This window comes from Struthio camelus, chromosome 3 (genome assembly GCF_040807025.1).
Source record: "Struthio camelus isolate bStrCam1 chromosome 3, bStrCam1.hap1, whole genome shotgun sequence".
In the NCBI taxonomy this organism is placed as follows: domain Eukaryota; kingdom Metazoa; phylum Chordata; class Aves; order Struthioniformes; family Struthionidae; genus Struthio; species Struthio camelus.
The window spans coordinates 110,473,521-110,499,633 of NC_090944.1; the positions used below are offsets into that span (position 1 = coordinate 110,473,521).

General features: G+C 39.6%; 2 protein-coding genes across 6 annotated transcripts in view; one reads left to right on the forward strand and one right to left on the reverse strand.

The window, feature by feature from the left end:
* The window catches only part of PLEKHH2 (pleckstrin homology, MyTH4 and FERM domain containing H2), a 61,544-nt gene extending 59,105 nt beyond the window's left edge, over positions 1-2,439 (reverse strand). For all 4 annotated transcript variants that reach the window (XM_068939666.1, XM_068939665.1, XM_068939664.1 and 1 more), the window contains exons 1-2: positions 2,320-2,439; positions 22-172 (exon numbers count right to left, since the gene is read on the reverse strand). The gene's annotated coding sequence lies outside the window, so the exon portion shown is untranslated. The remainder of the gene's footprint in view (positions 1-21; positions 173-2,319) is intronic.
* Positions 2,440-2,806: 367 nt separating this feature from the next.
* The window catches only part of THADA (THADA armadillo repeat containing), a 180,128-nt gene continuing 156,821 nt past the window's right edge, over positions 2,807-26,113 (forward strand). Inside the window, exons 1-16 of one of the 2 annotated variants that reach the window (XM_068939662.1) lie at positions 2,807-3,183; positions 7,903-8,299; positions 9,793-9,889; positions 11,578-11,672; positions 12,096-12,226; positions 15,393-15,541; positions 15,707-15,739; positions 16,730-16,778; positions 17,711-17,901; positions 18,581-18,675; positions 19,434-19,654; positions 20,684-21,375; positions 22,034-22,185; positions 22,328-22,483; positions 24,279-24,401; positions 25,352-25,475. In XM_068939662.1, coding sequence (XP_068795763.1) covers positions 8,264-8,299; positions 9,793-9,889; positions 11,578-11,672; positions 12,096-12,226; positions 15,393-15,541; positions 15,707-15,739; positions 16,730-16,778; positions 17,711-17,901; positions 18,581-18,675; positions 19,434-19,654; positions 20,684-21,375; positions 22,034-22,185; positions 22,328-22,483; positions 24,279-24,401; positions 25,352-25,475 — 2,344 coding nt within the window. In that variant the 5' untranslated portion in view covers positions 2,807-3,183; positions 7,903-8,263. Of the gene's footprint in view, positions 3,184-7,902; positions 8,300-8,521; positions 8,571-9,792; positions 9,890-11,577; positions 11,673-12,095; positions 12,227-15,392; positions 15,542-15,706; positions 15,740-16,729; positions 16,779-17,710; positions 17,902-18,580; positions 18,676-19,433; positions 19,655-20,683; positions 21,376-22,033; positions 22,186-22,327; positions 22,484-24,278; positions 24,402-25,351; positions 25,476-26,113 lie in introns of those variants that run through there. The other variant, XM_068939663.1, reaches the window with a different exon arrangement.

The window sequence follows — 26,113 nt, forward strand, 5'->3', positions numbered from 1 at the left end:
TCAGGAAAGCAGATTTCTCACCTTTGTCCTGTCCCCTCCCCTCGGTCCCTTCTCCTCCTGCAGAGCCCCCGCGTATGGTGGCGCTTCCAAGCGGCAGGGTCTTCTACTTTACAAAGGAAGGAGAAGTTTCAACTGTGGATTGATTTGGGCAGAGAGTCTGGATTCTGGTCTCCTAGGGAATGAGGAACGACAATTTCGTTTTTAGACTTTGTTCATTTAGGAATTTTTATAATATTTTCCCTTTTCAACTGATGGCAGCCACATAAGACAGACATGAACTCAGCCAACGCCTGGTTAACAGTAGGATATTCCAGTGTTTGTGGCAGTGAAAACACAAATGGATAAAATAATGAAAGAATTTTTGTTTTCCTGTGCTGCATAACACTACTGAGTGGAGTTACAAATGTTTCTGTTTCGACAGACAAAACATTTGAGTAGATAGATTTCTGACAGTGAACAATGCGTTCAGCCAAGTGGAGTTTCTCAATGTCCAAGCTAATTAATATTCCACTGTATAAACATTGCAGATAGAAAGTTTGAAAATAACTCCTTTTATTGTGGGTTGTTTGTTAGAGATTATAATAATTTACTTCATATTTTCCAAAAAGCCAATGGGTTCTGGAAATATTTACAGGCACATAATACGCTGTTTACAATTGTGGAGTGAGTGATCTTACTTTGAATCAATGACTTCCTGTTTCTCGTTTGATTCCTCAAGGGAGGAAAAATATGAGTTCACTTCTTCTGGCTTAAGAGAGCACTCTGAATCAGCACTCTAACCTACACAAAGTCCTCCCCTTCTTCCTGCTCCAGTTCCCACTCCAAAAACCCTCTTTTCTGATTTTTTTTAAATAACATCTTTTGAAAAGTAAAAAGTAAAGTAAAAGTAAAAATAAAAAGCACACATTAAAGTGGTAAGTTCTAATTATGTCATCACAAATTAATTGAGACAAGTTTGACAAGTCTGGATAGATTAAACTCTTCTTTTTCATTTTTTAAGTTTAGAAACCTCTTCAGAGGAGTCAAGAAGTCAGAATGTCACATTCCCCCCAAAGAGACTGAAATAATTTCCTATTCTTTGCTGCTGTCGTGGAAATTATCAAAATACTTTCCAGGGGGAAGGAGGGAACGGTGTTTTGATTTTTGGAAGCGTGCTAAGAAATTTACATAGTCCTTATCACACTGTCAGTGTTTTCCTCTGCTTTTAACAAAATGCAGTGTTTAACTAAATATGTTCTACTCCACGTTCTGCGTGGCCTTTCTCTGCCGGGGACAGTTGGACAAATCCTTCTGTTTCATTAGGAATGGGTTGGCAAAGCAGCATTTGTTGGGTTCCCTATAGCAAACAGCACCATCCTAAGACGTTACGGCCCCAAGGCGTTTGGGCCATGCCTCCCAGATTTCCGGCTCCTTACTTCCACCCCTTTCACCCAAACTCAGCACTTTCAAATTATTTTGGAACCATAAAGGTCACCTGGGAGAAAGGAAAGGATGAGACACAAAGTAGTGCTGTTTGGGAATCAAGGAAGCCCTTTTCAGGGCTGTCACTGGCCAGGGCCCTGAGTCATGAAGAAACACTGGTAACTTTATTTTCCATTTGACTAATTCTGCGTGATTCTGGGCTCACACAAGCTATAGCCTAAGATATTTAAAACTTCCCTCAAAATCTGATTTACAAAAGTTGTTTGTTTTTTTTTTTTTTTTGGCTGCTTCCTAGCTATCGATAAGGTCATTGCCCCGAAGAAAGAAGGCGGTGGCGGCCGCGTCGCCACCTCGCTGCCTGCGCAGCCGACGCGCGCAGCACCGTGTTACGCCCCTGGTCCAGTGACAGTCATTTCAAAGGCTTAAAGCAACACCTCGCTGCGTACAAACGCTTCTACGAGGCCCTGAAGGCTGAAGGCCAGGATATTTTTTGAAAGGTACGAAGTTTGACTACATTTTTGTTTGGAAGTCGTATTTTCCGTCCCCTTCGGGGCGGCAAAGGAACCACGTGCCGGACGAGGGGCGGCCGGGCCGCGGCCAGCCGGATAGCTGGTCGGTCTGCCGCCACGGGGCACTGCTGCCGTCAGCGATGCCACCGTGACGGAACGCAGCCTCACCCGCCGCGTGACGTCACGGAGCGGGCGCATGACGGCAGGCGTGACGCGCCCGCCGCGTGTCACGTCGCGCCCCGCCGCCAGGGAGCGACACCGGGGCCGGGAGGCCGCGCAGGGAGGGAGGGAGGGAGGGAAGGAGGAGGGAGAAGGGGGAGGGAGGGAGACGCGCGGGGTCGGCGCCGCTCGCCGCGGGGGAAGGAGGGCGAAGAGAGCGAGGTCAAACCTGGCCGGGCCGTGGGTGGCGGCGCTCCCGCGCTCGGCGCCGTCCGGGCTCTGGGCACTGCGGCCCCGCGGCTGCCCGCGCCCCCCGGCGCCCGCCCCACCATCCCCGCGGCGAGCGGCGCGGCCGCCTGAGCGACGGCCGCGACGGCCACTGAGGAGCGGGGCCGCCCCCGCCGGGGCGCCCAGGCGGGGCCTGCGCGGCGGCGGCGGGAGCGGGGCCGGGGTCGGAGCCGCCGCCGCGGGCAGGGCGAGCCCGGCGGCCGTTGGCGGGGCTGCGGCGCCATCTCGGAGGGGCTGCCCCCCCCCCCCCCCCCCCGCATCGCTCGCAGCGGGCCGGGTCCGGGCCGGGCCGCGGGCAGCCGCAGGGCCACGGCGTGCGGGAGGCTGGCGAGGCGGAGGAGGCCAGCCGGGCGAGCGGGAAGCTGAGGGCGGGTGGACGGGAGCCTGGCGCGCTCGTCCTCCGGCGAGGAGGGCGGGCGGCCGGGGTGGGCCGTGGTCCGAGCCCCTGCAACGGCCTCCGTCAGCCCCTGGGCTCCTCGGGTGGGAAGCGATGGCGTCCCTCTCGCTGGCTCCGTCATCGCTGTTTTTTAGCTTTTTCTGTGAATAAGAATTTCTCTCGGTCTTTCTCGGTGTGTTTTTCTGAAGAGGAGACTGAGTTAAAGAAATATCGCTCTGAAGTTTCGTAACTCTAGCATTAGAATTTAGTGCTATTTAAATTTTGTCTTTTTTGGCAGGTCATTTGACTTTTGTATAAAGTCAGAGGTTGGAGCTGTGCGGTCGCAGAGGCACTTGCTGTGATATCATGGGGCGAACAGGTCTCGCGTAGCTTCCAGCTGTGACAGGGAACAGCTCACTCTGCGTCTAGGTGAGCTAGCAGGTGCTCATGAGTCATGTTAGTAACAGAGGCTTCATCCCCTCGGGCTGAAAAGAGCTAGGAGTACATCCTGGGTACTCAGTGATCCGAAGTCCCTCTTTCTAAATACTGTTTGAAGTTGAAAGAGTATCTGGAAAAGGCGATCAGTATACTGTTTGTCTGACACATTCAGGAATCTTCCTCATGCACACGTTCACATGGACTGAAATGTAGGGAATACATTTTATTTAGATCGTGATCTAGAGAGGCAAAACGTTTTACAGAATCTTCTAGTGCATAAATAAACCACAGTACCATGTTTATTCTTCTCTTCCTTGTTAGTCTTCTAATGTAGTTGTGCAGAGTCTTTTTGTGTAAAGACTGCTCTTTCACAATGATATGAGTCAGTAAAAGTGTAATTTTCCTATTTGCAAAAAAAGTTTTAAAAGCTCAGATTTTTCCCTACCTGCTTATTCCTACAATTTCATTTTTTCCTATTCAGTTCATTGTAGCCTTCAGTTTTCCACTTGCTTGCAGTGACCTTAATTTTCAAGCAAATTCACTGAAACTGATTGATGTGCTGCTACTTGCTCAAGTATCTCATGTATTTGTTAGGTACTAGTTACTGAAAATACGCTTGCAGGTATAGTAAGAAATTTATTTTTCTACCTAGTATAGTACCTCTTGTGATTTCAGTATAGAATGTCCAGTTACATTAAAAACAAATGTGTATTTTTTTTTAGTTTAAAAGATTTAGCTAAAATAAAAATCATCATTCTGTTCCAAATGAATTCTATACAGAATGATTTAAGATTGGTATTTAGTGACAATTTTGTTCATATCGTTTACCTTGAATAATGACGTGATCTCTTTATGTATGCCCAACATTGCAGAGAGCGTTTGAATTCAGAACGCACTGAACTAAGGAAAACTGAAGACTATGTGAGTGACGTGCTTAGACCGCAAGAGGGAGAGCAAAGACTGTTTGCTGAATGAGTGTTTCTTTCTGTTTGATTTGTGGATTGACATTTTCTTTGGCTTCACACAATAAAAATACTCTGCAGTCATAGACCTCTCAATTTTGGTAGGTAAAGAGGGATGAAAAAGTATTCTGGAAGAAGGAATAGTGATCTTCAGGATTTTCTTTGAACTGGCTGTATACGTATGGTATGGAGGTGCAGCTAGGATCTGTGTTCGGTTACCTAAAGGAATAAAATTACTAGCAGAATGATTAGAACATATAGAGCAAAATTAGGCATTAGGCTATAGTGGAAATACAGCCTTGTTTTGTAATTAGAATGTGAGTGGGAAAATTATAAATCTTTAAGGCAAAGAAATGAGGTAGGCAGAAAAAACTATCCTACACACAAGCGTAGCCTCATGAAGAGATACGTTTCTCATTGCTGTTGTCACTAATGGAAGTTACATACAAGCAACAATAAGTCAGAGATGCAATCTTGCAAACGTATGCAGGAAATGGCAAGAAGCAAATCATAAGATATTTGTAGCCTGGAATAACCATCTCTATTAGCTGGATTAAATTAGCCAAACTAAATACAAAACACCACAGAGCCATTAAAGCTTAATGGCATTGTATGAGGCACTAGCCTCTCAAAGAATAGATGTTGCCTGAAGATGAGTATTTGATATGGTTTTATTGTTCATAATTTGACTTTAATGGAAGAAGCTAAGTTTGTGGTTTTCTTATTAAGTGATAATACCTCATTTTGAAGTATTACGATTGCTGCGTTGCAAAATGTCTGAACTGAATTGTGGAACCTAATAGTATGCAGATCCTGAGACCTCCGCTAGCTCTGTTTCAGAGGTGACTGAGTTATTATCAAACCTGCGACTAGAACGTAATATTTTTTGGCTTTATGAGACTTTCATGAGTATGTAGAATGTGATTCTGACATGTTGGATCAGAATGTTATAACTGCCATGACAAACTGAGCTTTTTCTGGTTCTCTCACGTAGGAGAGATGCTCTCACATAGCATGGGAACTGTTTTAAGTTTAGATATTTTAGAGTGGTATTTATGCCTGCAATTAGAAAATATATTCCAAAAGAGTCCTTCTGATTCTAAAACCTTAGATTAAAGAAGATCTTCTGTAAGATCATTTCTATGTGGGTTCTTTTAAGGATGATATGTATGTTTTAGACTTTCAATAGGGAAAAAATCCCACAATATTGTTTATGCCAGTTGTAATATAAAATTGTGAAATAAAGAAAAGGTATTCTTCAGTTACTGTTAGAATTAATTTAAAAGTACAATTTGATCTTTCTTGACAAAAAAGCAGCTTTGGGCTTTTTGTTTAAGTGGAGGAAGGGAAGGGAGAAATGTAATTCCTGTTCACTCATGTGATTACCATGATACGTTGTATAGTGTTGCTCTTTGAAGTCTATAGCTTGTATTTCAGTGGTGGAAAAATGGAATCTTATCTAAATAGCCTTTAGTATTTGCACAGTGTTTTGAGACCTTTGAATGAAAGAGTCTCTAGTTATTCCAGTTATTAGTGAAGGCTTTTTCTACATAAGAAAAATACAGTTTATGAGACAGTTCATGGTCTCCCTTTCAAAACACAAACTCTTTTTAATTGTTTGGCGCCACCGAGTGGTAAAATTCTGTATTGCTCTAAATAATCAATTTCTGTAAGAGTTTTTAAATGGTAACCTCATCGTCTCTCTGTTAAAATATAAAAAATTCTACAAGTCCAGTAATTTACTGGATATAGACAGTAGTTCAAGCAGATTAAAGGTTAAAACTTAATTTCCAGCACAGTTGATTGAAATACTTCCTCTGAGAGGAATTTGTATTGGTAGATGGTGATTTGTCAGATCTGTAGAGGCTATGAATGTAAATCCAGCAGGCTTAGAAAAGCTTCTGGTGAATTGCGGAAACATATTTGGACTTCACAGTAAAAATGGCAGTACCAGATCGGACCGAGGAGGGTCCATCTAGCCTGTTATCTGTTTTTTTGACTGTCAGTTTTTAATTCTTGTTTCATTTGATGCCTCTTAATTTCTGCCCTAGAAGAAACAGTGAAAAATGACTTAGAAATCTCTTACCGTATTCTCTCTCAGTAGTTTTTCTTTGAGAGTGAAGAGTCCCTTTAACACAGAAGTGGTTCTGTACCTTTGGTCATCATTGTTACCTACCTCATACCTTCGACAGTCCTACTATATTCTTTTTTAAAGTGGAGGGATGAATATTACACACAGCATTCAAGTTGTAGGTGGATTTATACAGTGACGTAATGATGTTTTCTGATTTGTTTTTTAATCTCTTCCTAGCAGTTTCTAATATTCTGATTAGTCTTTTGGTCACTGCAAGATCTCTGGCTTTAGGGCATGCAGCAGGGCACAGGGGAGCCAAGACATCAGTAATTCAAGGGTCTGTTGCTCCTTGTCAGCAGAGCAGAAATTAGGAAAGCAGAGTGACCTACCTTTCAAGGTAGTTAAGCACAAATTACCCATGCCTGGTTAGCTGCTCAGTGATACAGATATGTTTGGAGCTGCAGGAGCACCTGTGTTGCATGTTGTGCTTTTGTACAGAGGTACGTGAGCTAGTTCTAAATAAATTATTTTGGATACTGGAAACTTGGAGCTCTTGGGAATCAGAGCAGTAAAACTGTGTGGGTGTTGCATGCTACTGTTTCATTTCTTGAGATCACTCTTTGCTTTACTGAGATAATTCTTTGCTACTAAGTGTAGATTCCTCAAGCCTCCCTTGACAGCTCCCTGGCAGCGATGCTTCCTCTTACAGAAAAAAACTCTGGGGAGAGTAAAGGAAAGTTCATTTGGAAAGGAAGAAGTTCCTTGAAGGTTATCCCTAGGGAGAGAGAAGATAAGCTAGAATACATGTAGATGGGGAATAATCTGGGAACCTGTAGGAGGGGGATCAAGTTGAATGTGAAAATCATAAAAAGAGGATGGCTGAGGAGGCCTGAAAAACAGGTGGAGGGAATTATGGGCGTGTTGAATTGACCATAATGAACTGAAGACTTAGTTTAGCCTTTTGGAGACTTTGCTTACCCTAAATGAGGATGCACAGTCTGATTTGGCTGGAGGACTAAATCACATGTATAGGGATCACTGAGTCCCTCCTGGAGCAGGAGATAGTCCAGCGTTTTAAGTAGGTCACTGTGATACATTGTACCAAATAGTGGTGTCAGTGTCTCAGAAACTGCTGAGCAGAAAACAGAGGGAAAATCAACCGGCCAACAGAAAAAATCTTAAATTATTTTCTATGTATTTGGACGTGGATAAACCTTTCCCAATTCCTTTGGCTATTATCATGTCAGAAAGTAGTGAATGGACTGCCTTTGGCTGTAGGCTCTTTGAACTGCTATGAAAGTTATTGCCACATAAAAGTCAAATGGCAAGGGGTGTTTCCTTTTTTTCTCCTCTCTTCCTTATTTAGGTGTTGTTTTTCTTAGGTTTTCACTGAAACATGACTACTATGTTGTTCTGGCGTTTTACAATGAGTGCATGATTTCTCCTTTGCTAGATAGAACTCATGGACTGGGGAAAGACCATCTCCATATGATATTCCATTGCTTGCAAATTAGGTACTTGTTTCTTAAATTATGTTCAGATGGGAGTCAGAGGTACAAATTGTGAAAAGTACATCACATAGACATAGAAATCTAAACAAAAAATCCATTATGGCTAAGAATTGAGTTCTTGTATACCAAAATAACTGTTTTTTTTTTGTTAATTATTTTACAGTTTAAGAACGTGAAAATTTGGAGGTGCCGATAGAGGCTGCTATAATGGATGAAGAAATACAGTCAATGGAAACTTAAATGGAGGACACTTTTCGAACAAAGTTTATTGGGCTTTACAAGCGCTTGTTCAAACTTCTTTCTACCCTTTGGGAAAAAAAAAAAATCCTTGACTAGAGGAGGTTGATGAGTGCAGTATGCTTGACTAGGGTTTAGGTCCCCTTTTTCTGAAATGTAATCACTTCTGGAGCGGTGCCTCGCAGCTGCGGTACGCAGCAAGGCTCCATCACAAATTCGGCTGCGCAGCGAGGGACGCAGCATACATTTAAAACTGCAGATAAGAGCACAAGAGCCCCCAGACCGGAATGCTGTCGCTGGACCGTGGTGGCGTGTGTAACGAGGTACGTTAAAGCTACCGTCATAGATGGTAGTTTTCCAACAGGAACAGATTTTAAAATGAAGCGAGCTGGTTGCCGCTTACGAACGCCAGCAACTTGCACGTTGCCGTGTATTTTTGTGAAGACGCGCGGGGCCGCGCGGCCGAGGCGGCGCCCAGCAGCCCCCGAGGGGCCGGCGCGCCCGGCGGGGCGGGGCGGTGGCGGCGGCGGCGGCGGCTCCTCCCGGCCCTTTCCGGGGCGGCACGTGGTGCGCGGGCGGGCCGGGCAGCGGCGGGTGAGGCTGCGCGCGGGGCGGCCGGGTCGGGGGTGCTGGCGGGCCCTGCGTGGGCCAGCGCTTCCGCCGGGCCGCGGCCCTGAGGCAGCGCAACTGTGCCCTCGGCGAGCGCTGGTGATGCCGCCGCCGCCTGCCCGCCGGCTCGGCTCGGCTGAGGCCGGGCCGGGCCGCACGGCGGCTGAGAGGCCGCGGGCGGCGGTTGTGGCCGTTGGGAGCCGCTGGGGGCGGCGCCGGGGAGCCGCGGGTGGGCCCGGGCGCTGGGGGTGGGGCGGTGGTAGAGAGCGGGAGCAGCCAGGGTCGCGAGGCAGAGCTCGGGCAGCGAGGGGGTTTCCTGCTCGCCCGGCGGGAGAGGGCCGGCCTGGATGCGCCTGGGCGGTGCGCGGGTCTGCCTTGCCTCTGCCTGAGAGCCGCCAGAGGCTATCGGTGCTTCCCTCGTAGTTACCATCGCTCCGACGTAGCTCCTCAAAACGGCGAACAGCTTGAAAGAGGGCGTGCTCTAATTGTGCTTGAGGCTGGTCGGGGCGCCCCTGGGCGCTGGCCCTCCCCTACGCGCTGCTGTGTGATTTCTGCTGGTGGGGAAAAAGGCTGAGAGCACCTGTTAAACAAAGCCAGAGTTATACTTTCTGATTGCTGTCAACTGTGGCTCGGTGCATAGAACCCTTGAGCCAGAGAAAATGTAGTCGGCATTACGTTTCCGTTAACGTAAAGAAGAAAAATGACGTTTGTAACATCCTTTATAGGAAATACAGAATTTGTTGATATGTTAAAAAAAGGAAAAAAAGCTTTACCATGTAGTTGTAGTTTTACATTAATACAGGTTAGATGAGTTTCGAACAGCAGAGCGGGTAAAACAGGCCAGCTGAAGTGTAGTGCTGTAATTCCAAGTCCTGTTTTCAAACTGTGATCGAGGGTCATGCTGCAGTTTATGTAACAACTGAAGCAAAACCTCCAGTTTGACGTTCATCCCGCAGATCTTGAAATCGTGTTTTCTGTGTCTTCCGTGTTATGCCATGAAGCCTTGGTGAATTTTGGACAAAATGCATGAAATTGCTGAAGATGCTAAAATGGAAGTGAGCTACTATCTTGTTTGAAGAAAGTAATAATTGCACAGATAATAGAATAAATATTATTTCAGGACAGTGGAAGGGCCATTATCATAGGAAGTATTTGTGATTATGCTTTTAAACACTGTGTGTGTGTATTTATTTATATTTTTGAGCAGGTATCTCTTAATCGACCAAAAATGGTTTCAAAGAAGAAGAAGGAAATTCAGGTCGATGCATTCTTTCTTGATGGTCAGCAGCTTGAAAAACTTCAGAGTAAGTTTTTTTTTTTTTTTTCCTGAAATAATTTTGGGCAATTTTTCTTTCTGTTAGTAGAATCCCTTTGAGTAGCTACTGAATATTGATTTTTTTCTTCTTGTTATGTTGTATTTGTGATATTTTGGAGTTGTTTTTTGTTTGCCTTTTTTTTTTGTAATGATTTCTTTCCTTGACAGAGTTAAAAGAATCTTAAGTCGTGGTATCTTGAGTGTGAAAGCTCTTGCAGGCATATTAATCAGTGCTACTCCAAAACTTAGCCTTAATACATGGGATAATACTGAAACGTCTTTCCCGTTATTGTGCTTGTTATCTTTTCATATGTGGTTATGATGTCATCAGTCAAAAGTAAATGGATATTCTAGGCCCATGGAAGAAAATGCTAGGGACTCTTCTAGTGGGGGGAAAAATCAGGAATCTAAAGTAACAATGAAATCTGATACATGAGTGTGTTTTCTGTAGTTAACTTTAAATAAAGATATTGTTCAAATGCTCTTGGATTTTACATTACTTTTTGTTTTCTGATATAAACTTCCACTGATCTTTATTTAAAAAGAAAAACACAACTCCAAAACTAGCAATAAAAGAGATGAACGCTAATCTTACTGTGTGTTCTGACTCTTCAGCGTTACAGATGAGAACAAGTGATTTGCCCCTTTGTGGTCGGATCTGAGGTCGTCTAGTCTAATGTTTTTGACAGTGGGCAAAACCAGTCTCACTTTTTGCAATACCTTTAGTAGGCAGGTAGGAGGAAATCCTGGGACAGACTAGGTTTCATTTTTGAGGTCAGTTAGTTTAGCATGAGTTATGAAGTATGTGGTTCTATGGCTCTTCTAAAATCTAGTAGTTGACTACATAACTTGAGCATCTTTTATCTCACTGAGGTGAAAAGCTCAGCACGATTGTCCTCTTAGAAGAAAACAATCTCATGTTAGGACATGTGTTTTTTCTGAGGATCTGCTTCCCCTTGTCCTTCTCCTGCAGTCTTTGGACAAGACTTGTGTACTCTTTCTCTTAAAAGTACCTGAGAAGAGTAGACCACTAACAGTTTTTTTTTCTCCTGCCACACTTGGCATCTAGTGCCTTGTCCAGTGAGAGGAACAAACCAGTGCAGCAGTGTGTCATTGCACCTCTCTTTGCAGGATTGAGGCGCTCACTGCTTTTAAGACACTGGCAGTTCTAGAATCAGCTGCATTTCAAGTTTTGTCTGCATTGCTTTTTAAAGTGATGTCAAAATATTTTTTTTCCCTTTTTTGTTTTGCTTGTATATAGGGTTTTGTTTAGTAGTTGATTTTTGTGATAGATGAACTTTATAAACATACAAAACTAGCTTCAAGTTAGATGTTCTTGAAGTTCTGTGTTTTCAAGATTGTTTCTATATGATCTCAAAATCTCTAAAAACAGGTCTTCCTATTGAAGATGAGGCCCACTATTATGTTGCAGTGGGACTTGTACTTTCTTAATTCCTATGAAAATATTTATTTTTGTTCAGTGAGGAGCTTGTGTAGATTACATGTGGTGTATACGTAGAGTCTTATAAACATAAGATATTTTTAATAAGACTTAAAGGTTTGTGGTACCAATAGATCTACTGGAGTGGGGAAAAATTAAGTAGTGGTTCCTTATTATAAATTATATATTACTTATCGTAATGCCTTTCTAAAATGAGATTATTTTTCCAAATGTAGCATTTACAGACTGTGAAGAGCAAAATCTGGCATCTCTGCTTCTGCAGTGTGCCCAGCTGAGCAATGGCATCCAGCAGATTCAATGTATTAAACAGGTAAGACTTCACCAGTGTAAATTAGTGTGGTCTCTTGGAACAAGCAGTGCCTCATGTACGCTATTAATGGGACATACAGTTTTAATCATTACTGGCACCTGGGAGAAAGCAGTTGATACTACTGCAGGTGCATTAGGTAGGAATGTAGTTCTAGTACTTAAATTATAGCAAAGGTTACAGTTACTGAGAATAATGTGTGCTCAGCATCTCTGGAAAGCAAATGATACGGTGTTTCCAGTTTTTCACCTACTTAATGTTGCTGGCAGAGATTTCTTGCAACTTTATTCGAACTTGTGAAACTAAGCAGGATATGATGAGCAGGGGACAGATTTGCATCATATAGTTGGATAAAAGGGAATTCTGCCTCTGTTACTGATGGGGGTATGTACAGTTTTTGTTGATATTGTGTTCTGTTGATCATAGATTATGCCTTTGATGAAGAAGATGGATCGAAACTCTGCATGTGATCCCATGGTTAAAGCTTGTTTGGATGTTTTGGGAGAGATATATTTTTCACTGGGCATGAAGAATCCTTTGAAAAAAGTATTAGCAAGGTAACAAATTAAGATAGTAAGCTTTTATTTTTTTTTACATGCTCCCCGTGTCTACGATTAGCTGAAACTGGAACAGACATCACTAAGTTATTGTACTATAGTTTAATTATTGAAATTTAGTGTTACTAATATGTAGATATGAATTGGTTTTATTAAAACTATTAAATGTATTGAAAAGCCAAACAGTGTAGAATTGCCACTCGTGAATTGTAATATATAATATCGGAGTAGAAATTTAAAATACTTCTGTATACAAAAAGCTTCAACTTTGACAATGTAAAAAGAAGGCAATTCCCAGGAAGCATGGCTAAACTTTGTGATTTCTTGCGCCTATTTCTATAGCGGTTAAACTTTTCTTTTGCAAAATTACTGCTTTATTTCTTTTGCTAATTTTTTACAGCCTTACTATTTTAAAGACCCATTGACTTAACTGTCTTTCTATGTCCAAAAACACCTCTGTCCTACTGAGAGATGCAGGGCTTCAATACTGTATCTGGTTTAATGGCAGCCAGTGCTTCTCACCCCTTTGATAGGTTTTTAGCTGTACAATTAGAGCCTCAGTGCTTATTTTAAAACAAAACCTGCTTGGTATCTGCTCTCTCATGCTAGTGGAAAACTGTAGCTGCACGCATCTTTTGGTCACGGCTCTTGCTCTTTTGGCCTCCTGTGGCACTTCCTGTCTAAGCTCAATATTTGTGCATCTTTTAGAAATGTTTCTTCAAAATCTGAGATGGATTTAAGGAAGTGAGTCCGCAGAGTTATTAGGCATGAGGCTAGAAAGAAGCATACCTTATTTTTTATTTTTCTTCAGGGTAGGTTGAGATGTTAAGGAATTTCTAGGTAGGCAGATAGATGTAACAGGAAAAAAAGCTGTATACAGGAAATACAAGTGTTTTGGGATTCAAGAGTAAAGAATATTAGAATGCAGGTTGATTAACATTTCATTTGTTGTTGTAATCTAAAATTCTGTCCTTGGTATAGACACTGTGTTAGAGGTGCGAGAAAAATTTTCCTTTCAGTTTTTCCTCAATTAACTCATTAAAATTATTTCAAAAGGCAATCTGGAAAAATCTTCATCAGTAAGAAAAACACTGAATTTTCAAATTTAATGTACTTTCTGTTCTTATTACTTATTTCTTTAACCACCCCCACTGCCAGATTACTCTTATTCATTGTGAAAGATATGAGGTCCAATATTAGCACAGGAAAAAATCCTAGGCAAATAAAAGCTTATAATGGAAAAGCTGATGTATATATAATTTCTCCTTTAAAATATTTTATCTTCTTCTTGATGCTATAATTTATTTTTGATAGTCTTAGATAAACACAGTTGTCACAGACTAAATATTATGCAGTGTGATTAAAGTTTGAATTCAGAAGATGGAAACCTGTCAAACGTTCAGCCTGGTAGCTTTTATGCGGCTCTAATCAACAAAATCAGGATAAACGGACAAACTAGACTTTATCCAAACAAAGGCACAATGATAAGACTGACTGGATGTTGAAGACTTGAGATTCCAGTGGCAAGTGATGATTCCAGTTCACTGGACCAATTTTTCCTGCCTATATAGAGTTGAACAGCATGCCCAACATGTGCAATTTTGGCTAACTTGCAGTTTGGTAGGCAAAGCACTCTGATACCTGACCTATGAAATAAAATCTTAGTTGTTAGCTGCTGTTCTTCTGACCGGTAACCTTCAGTGTAAAAATATATTATGGTCATCAAAAGGACAGTGCTTTTCAAGATGTGAAAATTGTCTTCATTTTTACTGTTTGTTTCTGCTTTATAATTTGATTGCTGCAGTATTTTTATCTCTTTTTATTTTTTAATTAATGCAAAGTGAAGACACTATTAATCTTGCAGTCTTCCCCACTGTCAAACTGTATGAAGAGTAGGTGTAATATTTGTTTATCTTTTTTTGGAATTCAACCTTCTTGTATTCCCATTCTCCCACAAAATAGTATTTTTGAGAAAGAACAAAACTATGGTGTTTTCAGCAAACTGAACTACTAAGTTATTGTTTATAGGCAACTCAGAAATAATCTTCAGAGACAATGAAAACACTGGGAATGCAGAAGAAGAGTCAGGAGATTATCTCCTACTCACTTTATTCATCCTGCTTCCATCTCTTGAGTGATACCGTGATGAGGCACAGTCAAGTTCCCAGATCTTCAAATCCATGGAAGCTCTAAGGAAAGGACTTATCCAGGAATGTAACTTCACAGATACAGAAGCAGATGATAGCCGATTTCCTCTGTGCCTTTTTGCTCCAGTAAATTAAGTTCTTATGGAGCACTGTGTTTGGAGAGGATCAGGCATAAATAAAATCTCAAGCTACATTAGCTTTTAATAGTTATAAGCAGTTTAAGTAAATACACTGCCCGTAGGGAATGGGTACTTGAGTCCCTCCAAAAAATACAGGGGAACTATTACATACACTTTTTCATTAACCTTTCCAGGGATTATTTCTGCAGGGATCCGGAATTATTTTTGTGCTTTGGATTAGGTCATCATCTAGTGTGTCAGGTTAACTAATCTCTTTAAAGCAGGGAGCTGGTTTAAGCATGATGTCAATGCTTGGAGTAGGAAGCAATCCTTCACCGTTATTGAAATCTTAACTCTAACAGTTTAGCATATCACTGTTTCCTGAATTAATAGTTTACTTCAAAAAAAAAAAAAAAAAAAAAAAAAGTGAGGCTGAGTGTATGTATTTTGGGATGGGAAGGAATGTAGAACATAATTACAAAGATTTATGAGTAGCTTTATATCCTTTGAGTGTACCAGAAGGGAATAGAAAAAAACATATCTGGATATTTCTGGAGCATTATCTTGTATACCTTGAAGACTACAGAGTTAATTTTCTGACTGTGAAACCAAAAGGGGGATGCTAGTAAACATGGTGTAAGTCTTTGAAAAGATTTAATTTTATTTTTGCTCCTGGATTTGGATTTTTTTTTTTTTTTGAACGCTGTAGGCCTCAATTCTATAATTTGACAGATGGAGTTTATCTTTGCATTTGCACAAACCACAGGGAGAGTGCTACTCTCTTCATACAGGAACCACCGTCTGTCTGTTAGTGGAGCTTTAAAGGGTGCTGACTGTAGTCAAGTGGATATTGAACCTTCAGTCTGAGCTAACTGATTATACTGTTTCTTACTGTTGTAGTTCACTGAATGGTCTTCCTGAACAGTTCATGACAGAAGCTGTACAAAGCTTTGTATGCTGCCTTAGGGAAGAACTGAAAACCACAGACACATATTTATACAGAAGAGTACTGGACAACCTTGCTTCCTGTATGGAAGACTTCAGCCTAGGTATGACATGATGACATGGAGTATATTGTCGTTGTTTTAACTTGCTCAATTTTGTTTTGCATCTTGGTGCAGTATCTAATAGTAGTAATGACGTATTTTTCCATATAAGAAGAACAGATTCTTTGGCTAATATGCACTAGTAAAACTGTATTTTCTCTCCTCTAGGTAAAGCGAGTATTAAGAAGCTATTTGAAGAAGGTAAAGTTATGTTTATAGTAAAATAAATTTGTTGTTATATTATTTTTGGGAGGGAGAAGTAGTGTGAGGTAGACATAAAGTATTAAAATCTGCGAGATCCGATATTTTCCTGGTTTGTTTTTAATAACTTGTACCCTCACATATTTAGCACTGTAAACAATATTTGAAGGCTCTTTTGTTTGAGTTAAGAAAGTGTTCTTTTCTGTTCCACTTAATTACATTAAGTGAGTTGTTTTTTTTTTTTTTTAATTGTGGGTTTTCCCTTGGTTTGCACCTTTAATATTCAGAGGTGAATCTTGCTTTACTGAGCAGCCAAAAGTACAAATCGAAAAAGATACTCGGGAGTGCTTCTTAAAGGGCTGTCAGAATTACTGCTACTTCATGTGAAGCATTCTCTGGTATATGCCCCATACTGAAGTTGAATGTGATAACTCTGAACAGACACCCTTGACTGGAGCAAGCCAAGGTCTGTTGTAATATGAATTGTATTTGGCAATCATTTTGCAGAAATCTGATCTGCCAGTAAAACAGTTTATTATTGAGTCTTGCTGATTCAGATTCACTTACTGAATCTGTATGGAATTTATGGGATAACTTGACATTCTGTGCCCTCAGAATGTAGATAAAATTCACGGGTTCCTTTGGACTTTTTCATTGCTGCTCATTGTAAGGCTCTGTCTTTCAGCTTTTCATTGGGGAGCCAGAACTCTCAATACCTCGCAAGGTGAGGCCAAGTGGGTTGGAAACTCTTTTTTTGTACTTTTTTTTTTTTTTTTTTGTACCAGGCTGTTGTAAAAGAACTTGAGAATTTGATTTAGCATTGCTCCTCTGAAATTTCAGTTTAATTTCTTTATAGAGTGAAAGAAATACCACTGTATGGATAACTTTTCATTATGTTTGGGCATGTTTGTGCTTATGTGATTGCTTTCTTGGAATTTTTATGTTCTATTTCTCTTTTAAATAATTTCATATCATAATTATTTTTACTAGTTCTTCAGTTTCTGCAGAAGTCTCTACTTGACATACAAGAAGAAAACAGGCAAGTGAATTCACTACAAGCTGTATTTTCATTACATTTTTGCAAGAAAATTTAATATGGAATTTCACCTTAATAGCCATGCATTCATGAAAGATGAGAATGTAATTTTGCAGTGATACATATTTTAAATACAAAAGCTATTGATGAATTTATTTTCTTATGTCATAATGTGATGATATTAAGAGAGGAGAGGAAGAAAATTTAAAGGTGGTTGAATCTAAGACACTGATACTGTGTTAGAACTACTCCTTTTAAGGGAGGCCTTCTAATTATGATTTTACTATTTGAATTGTGACTGAACACTGTAATTGATACACTTATTAAAATTCAGGTTGAGTAACATTCTTCCACTTTTCATGAGTGTCTTATTCAGTAGTGATAGTCTAATCAGACTCTCACGACGGTCATCATTTAACATTTTGAAGTTTTCCAGCATTGCATAACGTGTACTCTCTTCACTCTAGTCTCTTATCATATACCCAGAGGAGAAGGGTACTTAGTGGAGTGTTTTGTATTTTAAAAGTTCACATCTGTCTTCACATTAAAAGGGAATTGAATCATGGAAATATGGCTCACACTTGGAGGAACTCTTTGAGAAAGTGAGAAAGGACCGGCACTTATTCAGTCCACAACATTTAGTTTCTGGAAGAGTTCCTCTCTGCTCAGACGGAATGAAATGGGTGAAGACATTGTCATGGGAAATTACAGAAACTGTAGTAGAATTTGTCATTGTTTTTGTTAACTGCATTTTAAAACATTGTCCTTGAGTTGGCTTCTTGTTTTTTCTCTAGTTATGCAACTGGTCAGTTCAAGCCATAGGTTAGTTTTTACTGTCAGTTCTATCTGAAGTTGGCAAAATGTGGTTTTCTGGGGATCCTAAGAAGGGCGATTCTCATTTACTTTCTTTGTGTGTATGTGTATTTTATTTCCAGAAAGAATAGTGGAAATCGTATTGTTCAGACTCAGCTGATGCACGATTTATTGGTGGCCATTAAAGTTTCAATGATGCTTGTGCAGAAGTTACAGGAAAATATTCAGGGAAGTCTTTGGAAAAATCCTGACTCTCTTGTTTGGCAGAGTATGTGTAGTTTACTGAAAAGCTCTACAAACTTCCTAATGGATGGTAAGATTAATAATATTCAAAAGCAATTAAAATTTTTTATTCAGTCAATTTTACTATCTTTTCAGTAAACACAACTAGTATGTGGAAAAATTTGTCTTCTTTTATCTTAAATGGAAATTGAACTGCTGAGACGGATGGGGGTGGGAATAGGTCTTCTGGTGATCTATCATTTGTAGATCATAACTTTGGAGTGTTGTTTAACTTGTCCAGTTATGTCCTATTGTAACAAGATAAATAAATCCTATTGCTACTACTTTAAAAGCTAGCAGAAGACTTTTGAGACTTCCCAAATATCTATGCTTACCAGAAGTTTACATGTATGACTTATGCTGTCAGAACTATTTATTGGTGCTCTATAACTAATTGTGTTTACTTCCTATACAGATGTTCTTTTGTACAGTAGGATTTAACATAAACATGAATAAGCTCTGCCACAGTCCTCCTTTTCTGACTGGGCAGTTCTGTATTTTCCATCTGTTAAAAGATGGTAATAGTTTCCTAATATACTAGAGTGTAAATTTGTTAATGCTTGCGATCTGTTTGGATGCTACAGATACGTGACTGTATAACCACAAGTAGTCTAGGAAAATTAAATGCCATGTTTATAATTTTGATATGTAGTTTCTACCTTACAATGCTTGCTGCACTTCAATGGAAAATGTCTTTTCTACCATAACAGAAACTCTCCTGCAGACTGTTCAGACTACCTCAGGACTGGCCTTCATTCTCTTTACTAAAGCTATGTATGGGCCAGCTGAAGAGTTACCTTCCTTGGTAAGTGTATTTCTTCTCTTAAGACTGTGAAATATCTTAGTGTCATTAACTAGTAAAATTAAGCTGTTAACGCTCCAAGATCTTCTTGCAGTATTACCTTTGCATGTTCTTTTCAGTTATTAAGTAGCCTCCACATGCTTCAGTCCTTATCCCTTCCTCCTCCGTCCTTAGGCAATACCATAGAGATGTGAGTAACAAAGGAATCAGGTAAGAGGACTCTGCAGCACCAAAACTTTTCACAGGGAGTTTTGATTGTAACCCCTGTCATGGGTACTTACCACTTCACTTTTAAAGTGGAGAGGAGAGGGCCCTATCCTCTCAGCTGTTTTACGGGCACTTACAATCTGGTTAATAACTAACATTTTTAGTTGTCCGTATCTGAACTAGTGACTAAATTGCTCTATGTAGTGGGGCGCTTCTGAAATACAGTTCGTACAAATGAAAGAGGTTGTGTGCAAAGCAGGCTTTTCTAAAGCATGATCCCCTACTTGGTGTAAATTGGACTTATGAGGACATAATTCTCTTTCTCAGTGTTGTTTAGGGGTTTTGTTAATATAGATAGGAGGACCGACCAACCTCTGTATGAGACTTTTGTTGGTGTGTAAGCCCTTTGTTCTCTTCTCACTGAAATAGCAAGACAAGACTTTTGAACTATATAAGAAGAAAAAGTTGCGAGAAATCTCTTTAAATCTAAAATTTTCAGTTACGCTTTTCTCCTGTGCTAAGATACTATAATATCTTTCATTTTGGTCTTACAGGTCAGTGACTTGCTTCTTGGATCAGTGAGACATACAGGTGTACCAGCATGGTTTGTGAGTAACTGTGGGATTCCCTGTACTGACAAACTCTCTGACTCAGTCCTCCTCTTTCTTTGTCATGGAGCACTGGCTATGCTGGAATGGAAGAATGGCAGTATGGGTGAAAATGGAGAGAAACTACTACTAGATATCATATCAGTCTTGTTGTCTTTGAGTTCAGAGTAAGTCTGTGTTTTGGTTCTATTTTGTTTACTTTTTTTTTTTAAGGAGGGGGGAGTTCTTTTATGTGTATATTTGCCTGGCTTACACAGTCTTAGTGTAATAAAGCTTTGATATTTTCAGTGTGATAAATCTAGTTTGTGACTCAAATCTTGTAATTTTAAGATGCTCAGAATAATTCTAAAAGTTTAAAGATAAAATGTCTTGCTATTACATAGATGATAAGTTACAGCTTCTCTTGTATGCTAAAATGAAATATTGCATTTCTAACATAAGTGGGATTAGTCTTCCATCTGCTTGGTGTTGAAGTGTGGCAGAATTGGTTGACAGATAAACCTTAGACTCAGGACATCACCTATTCTGCTCTCTGAAGTACAGAAGACAGTGAAGTGTTCTAGTGAATGGAATACTTGAAGTGAAATTAGTTTGTGTGTGTGGTTTTTTTTTTCCTTTTTTTTTTTTTAAACAAAATTTGACTGCTCACATCTGATAACCTCCTTTCCAATACAGCAGAGAGCCTAAAACATGATGTGTATTCAGTTTAACCCCTGTTCATGTCTCAAAAGTCATTTTTAAAAGGGCAGGTTTGTGATTTTTGTCTTTGCGCTGTATTCAGTTTAACCCCTGTTCATGTCTTGGAAATCATTTTTAAAAGGGCAGGTTTGTGATTTTGTCTTTGCATACAGAGTTTTCAATTTCTATGTTTCTATGTAGCGATGAAAAAATTTGCCTTCTATTCAAGAAGCACTGCAATCACTATTGGCTTGTCAGGTTTCTTTTCCCTTTATTTAGATGGTTTTAACTGTGACCAGTTAACAGCAGCTCAGGTGACTGCACATACAGTTTGCAACAATGCTTGCATTTAGTGTTAGATTTATTATTTTCAATGTATGGTTAGTTTCTTTACCTGTGTTAGTGTAAGATAAACTAATGTGATCAATAATTGTTTTGAAATAGAAATTAAACATATGATAACAATGACAAATGGAAATAGTGGATTTCTTTTGTTTGTTTGTTTGTTCTTTTTAAAGGTTAAAAGAATCCAGTATGGCAACGTCTTTGTCTAGAATCCTTGCTATTTGGACTAATTCAGCGCTAGATGCACTTGTTTCAGGCTCCCCAAATCTAAAAATCCATCTTAACGGGAACTCGGACATAACTGGGAAGCTGCTGGAATATGTTTACACACACTGGGAACACCCCCTGGATGCTGTTAGACATCAAACCAAATTGATATTCAAGAACCTTCTTCGGATACACCGAACCACCGTTACTGGATCTGATGAAAAATCAGACCTATTCTTTGTAGGATTGACAAAGAGCTTACTAAGTTTGGAATGGCATGTGAAAGGGAAATATGCTTCTCTTGGCTGTCTTGTGGAGTGTTTGGGTACTGAAAATATATTACAGTTGGACAGAACAATTCCAGTACAAATCTTGGATGTGATGAATGATCAGTCTCTTGCACCCTATGCTAGTGATCTTTTGGAAACCATGTTTATAAATCATAAAGTCCATTTTACCTCAGGTTTTCAAGAAAGCAGCTGGATTGACCAATGGCATGACACCTGGGTTTCTCCTCTTCTTTTAATACTATGTGAAGGGAAACATGACCAAACTACTTATATAATAGATTATTATTTACCAAAGTTGCTAAAATGTAGCCCTGACAGCCTGAACTACATGATTAAAATTCTTCAGGCTTCTGCTGATGCTAATCTTGGTAAGGAAATAAATATCATATTTGTAGTTATAATGATTAAAAGAAATGAAGCAATCTCGGAAACGTGATTCCTAATTTATTATTCTTGTAAGAGTTAATTTGGGAGAGAAATTCCAGACATTTATTGATCGCTGTCAGTATTTCAAGGTGGTTTTCATTATAATAAAGAATGTCTTCATGCCATAAGTAAAATAGTTATTATTCTGTAGATGCCTTATTCTTTTCTTTACTTACCAATCTCTCGTTACTTTTTTTTTTCTAAGCTATTTTTCTGTCTTGTGTGTTTCTTACACTGCACAGGTCCAAGAACACAGTTATACAGATTGTTCCCTCTCCCCCCAATGTATGCATACAAGATTTATGCTTCTCATGTAGTTTTTGACATAAAATTGAGTGTAATCCTCAAACAATGACTTGTGAGCCCCCACTGGGACTCTCTTTTTCCTTATGGTGTACTCAAGAAGAAGCCTTTTGTGAACCAGGCAATTTAGAACTAGTTAAGATTATGACGGAATATATCCTTTGGGGTTTGTAGGAGTAGAGAGAAAAAGAGGGAGGGGGTAACACATTGGAAATACATAGAGTTTTTGACAAGCATGGCAGTTAGCACATTGTTTATTGTGTTAATCAGACTGTAATTATTATTTTTTCACTTTAGGCTCTCGCAGTACCAGAGGAGCTCTTGGAGCACTGATGGCATGCCTGAGAACAGCCAGGGCTCATGGACACCTGGAACTTTCAAATATCATGAGAAGTGGTCTTTTATCCTCTGAATGTATAAAGCAGGGTCTAGTTCATCAACATAATCAGGTAGAGGGACAAAATTGTTTTTGTGTGTTCAAAGTGGAAGAATTGTTTAAATCCTAAATACTGTTTCAGCATCCTTTTAAAATGTAAGTGTCTTTATAGGTGTCTCTAACACTCTTGTGGTTAACATCTGAATATCTTTCAGGTTTGCATTGATGCTTTAGGTTTGCTTTGTGAAACTCATCGTAGCACGGAAATTGTGTCAATGGAAGAAATGCAACTAATTCAATTTTTTATTACTTACAACTTGAATAGCCAGTCTCCTTCTGTGAGGCAGCAGCTGTGTTCTTTGCTGAGAAAGGTAATTTAAAAGTATAAACAAAATGTTCCATATGCTTATTGTTTTAGTTATGCAGCATTTAAAAAAAATTTTTTTATATCGAGTATGCTGTGATGTTGTTTATCCAAAAGAGTAGAAGCTCTTGGATGGGGACTATGTTGCGTTTATGATGCAACTGAACGATAAGTTATCCCAGACGAGGATGGCTTAGGTTTTAAAAAAAAAAAAAAAAAAAATCAAATGACAGACACAACTTGATCATGAGTGGCAGTGAGTGTTACTTAACTTATCAGTGTATGTTTAACCACGGCAAGTGCGAAGCAACGCGACTTAGAGTAAATAATGAACATTGTAGTGCCTTCATTGTGGACCGAGCGCATTTTTTACTTAGACTTATCGTAGATCAGGCAGATTCACAGTCACTTGATCAGCCTCAGCGACCTGACTGGGAAGACAAGGCAGAGGAATATGAGGAAACAGTTGTGGTCAACATGATACGATTGCACTGCTGAGCAGTGGCCTCACTGTCATCAATTCTGACATTTTGGTAGAAGAGAATTTTAAGATGATGTTTGTGAAAGGAGAATTTTGTGGGTGTTTATGGAAATCTGTTCTAAAGCACGAATGAGGCAATGAGAAAAGGCATATATAGGAAACTCATCATGTAGGCATGAGTCTTCTCCTGGTAGTGGAGGCAGCGAGCTGAGAGTGACTTTAAAAGTGAAGATCAGCAATTTCAATTGGGATTCATACAAAAGAGGGAGTCCTTAGAGGTGTTCAGAAAAAACAAGAAGTTAGTTAATAAAGTGGGATAAGAGTGGTTAGTATGTATTTTGAATGTACATAAGCAGTGCAAAACTGTCAAGGTCAGCCAAGAAGGTATTGCTGTGAAAGCTTGCTTTTGAAATTATTAGCTCTATGCTTGGTTAGAAAGACAAGAGGATAGTATGGTGAAGAGGACAGGAGAAACAAGAAGATAGTAGCTTAGCGAGGACTGATTTGAACAATTGGCTCTTTAATGATGGGCAGAACTGACTTGTGAGTGTCTGTTAATTGAAAGACTTGAGACCAAGGAAGTCTGCAAGGATTGAATGTGTCAACATTGTAGAAGCTGTCAGGATCACCACTAGGAGACTGTGGAACGAGGATGTGGGTAGTATGAAGGAACGTATACACAAAGAGTGTTCTGGAAGGTGTTAATAGTAAATGAGAGCAACGTGGAAGGAGAAAGTGATTAGTTCAAGAGCTAGCAGGGAAGAATGACGGAATAGGCTTGACAGAAACAAAAGAACAGAAGCTCAACTCTTTCCACTCTTGCTTGATGCAGAATAGGGGAAAATTGTATTAAAGGAAATTTATAAAGAAAGGAAATAATGGTGGGAAATAACAGGGCTGAGGAGAGCGTTCCTGAGATGAGTCAAGCTCCTCTCTATAAGAGACACTGAAGTTATGAAAAGGATATGCATTAGCTAAGCTTTTTTTTTATGGCGTTTTTATGGAGTTGGAAGGAGTTGAAAATCAAAGATGAAAATGAGAGAAAATGGAGAGGTGGGAGGGAAAGACTAGGCATGAATTTAAGGAGCATGATGGAAATAGATGTAGGAGGTGCAGAGGGAAGGGAAAAAGGATGGTCATGAGAGATGGGGAGTAAGGTATTCAGGCTTATTTGGAGTCAAGAGAGAAGGATCAATGCTGCATGCATGCTTTTTAAAAGGTACAAGCAATAAGATCTGTAAATTAGGCTGTAAATCCCCCTTGCCCTAATTTAACTTTCAATGACTCTTGTATCAGCTATGTTTTGCTTGTGTTTTAAAAGCTGTTTTGTAGGATACAAGAAAGTTCCCAGGTGCTTTATAAACTGGAGCAAAATAAAACCAAGCAAGAGTTACTTGAAGACTCAACTAAGTGGGATCCTGTTGGGATTTTGCAGCAATACAAAGTAAGTAAATATAAAGCGAGTTAGAGTGCTAGAGATATAAATGATAAAAAAAATAAGAGGTGTGATGGCATTTCTGAAAGGTAGCTAGTTACTCTTGAAAACACCTCTGGTAAGTTACGTAATGTCTGTGATGGCAAATAATGCAGTGCAGAAGGAGCAAACCTTGTTAAGCAGAAGAGGGCTGAGGACCCAGCGTTAACGCTGAACTCGCGCATGTGGGGGTTAATTTGGACTAACTATAGTCTGATCTCATGAACTGAGTATCCGTTAATATTTGAAGGGTATCTTTGCTTCTGGACAAAATTAAGCTTAATCGAGTTTATCTGCTGAGGGACTGCTCTGCGATGTGAACAGAAGTGGCAGTACGTGTGGGTGACTGGAGATGTGCCATCAAAATGCTCTGCTGCTCCACACTAAAATCTTACTGTGAACGTCTTGTTAGCTGTGAGCAGTCTAGTAGTAGTTAGTAAGTTTTAAATGATATGACTTACCTGGGCTTGGAATAAAGATCTCTTGAGCACGAGCCTTCTGCTAGTTCTCTAAAACGATAAGGAATGAATGACAGAGCTTTGACACAAAGTTTTTAGTACGAAGAATTCTTTTGTATTTGTCTTTCTTTTTTTCTTGTTTAAAGGCTCACATAATCAGGCTTTTTTTTTGGTGTGTGTTACATGGTTTCTTGTCTTGAGTTTTGTTTTTCTTGCTCAACTACTTTTCTAGATTTTAATACAATGGTGATCTTTTTGTGAGTGGTGAAGGGAAACTACTTAAAAATCCTTGAACCTTTACTCTTTTCTAGGAAACCAGAAATTGTCAATACTATAGAGGTAGTCCTCCAGTTCCTCCAAAATGAGTTATAAGATCATAATTTTGCTGTGTAGCCCTTTAAAGCAGAATATCCTGAATCAGCAGCAAACAAACTGTCTTAACATATCTTTTGTGATCTTCAGGTGTTCATGTCATCTGTTTGTGACAGACTTTTTGAAGCACTGTTTCCTGGTTCATCCCATGCAACCAGATTTTCTGCATTAACTATTTTAGGATCTGTAGCAGAAATATTTTCTATTCCAAAAGGTAAGAGACCTAATGTATAGGGTGTAGGAATGGGCAGTAGCGAAGAAAGTTCTTTTATGCCAACTAGTTAATCTTTGCCAAAGTTAAACAGTTATCTTGATACTTGGTTTTTGTGGGGTTTCCTGCATCACTTTCATTTTATCTGAAGAAGGAATAGTAAGTTTTAATGGAAAGTGACATTTTGAAATTAATGCAAGTGTTATAGCCTGGTTAATATAGCTTTCATAAATTGGGCTCCTCTTGCCTAGAGTCTGTCTGTTTCAGCAAAACTTTTAATGAAATTTTATTATTACAAAAAATATTTTGGATAGGATTCAATATGCTTGATATCTTGACCTTGTTCTAACTTCTTGATGATATGTATCTTAAAATGGTACAACCATCAGAACTGTTAGGACTTGCGCATTCTTACAATATTATGTACTAAATAAGGAACGCTTTAATTAGAAAGTTTCTTATGTTCTGTTGCTGCTGTTAACTTAAACTTTCTCTACAATGTTAGAACATCCTCAATTCGAGAAGTATTCGTTATACAAACCCACCTTGGAGTATTGATGGTTTTACTAAATCTTGTATGTAGGTTAGATAACCAATATAAAAGCATGTTTTCTAACTTAAATTCTAATATTTTTAGAAGA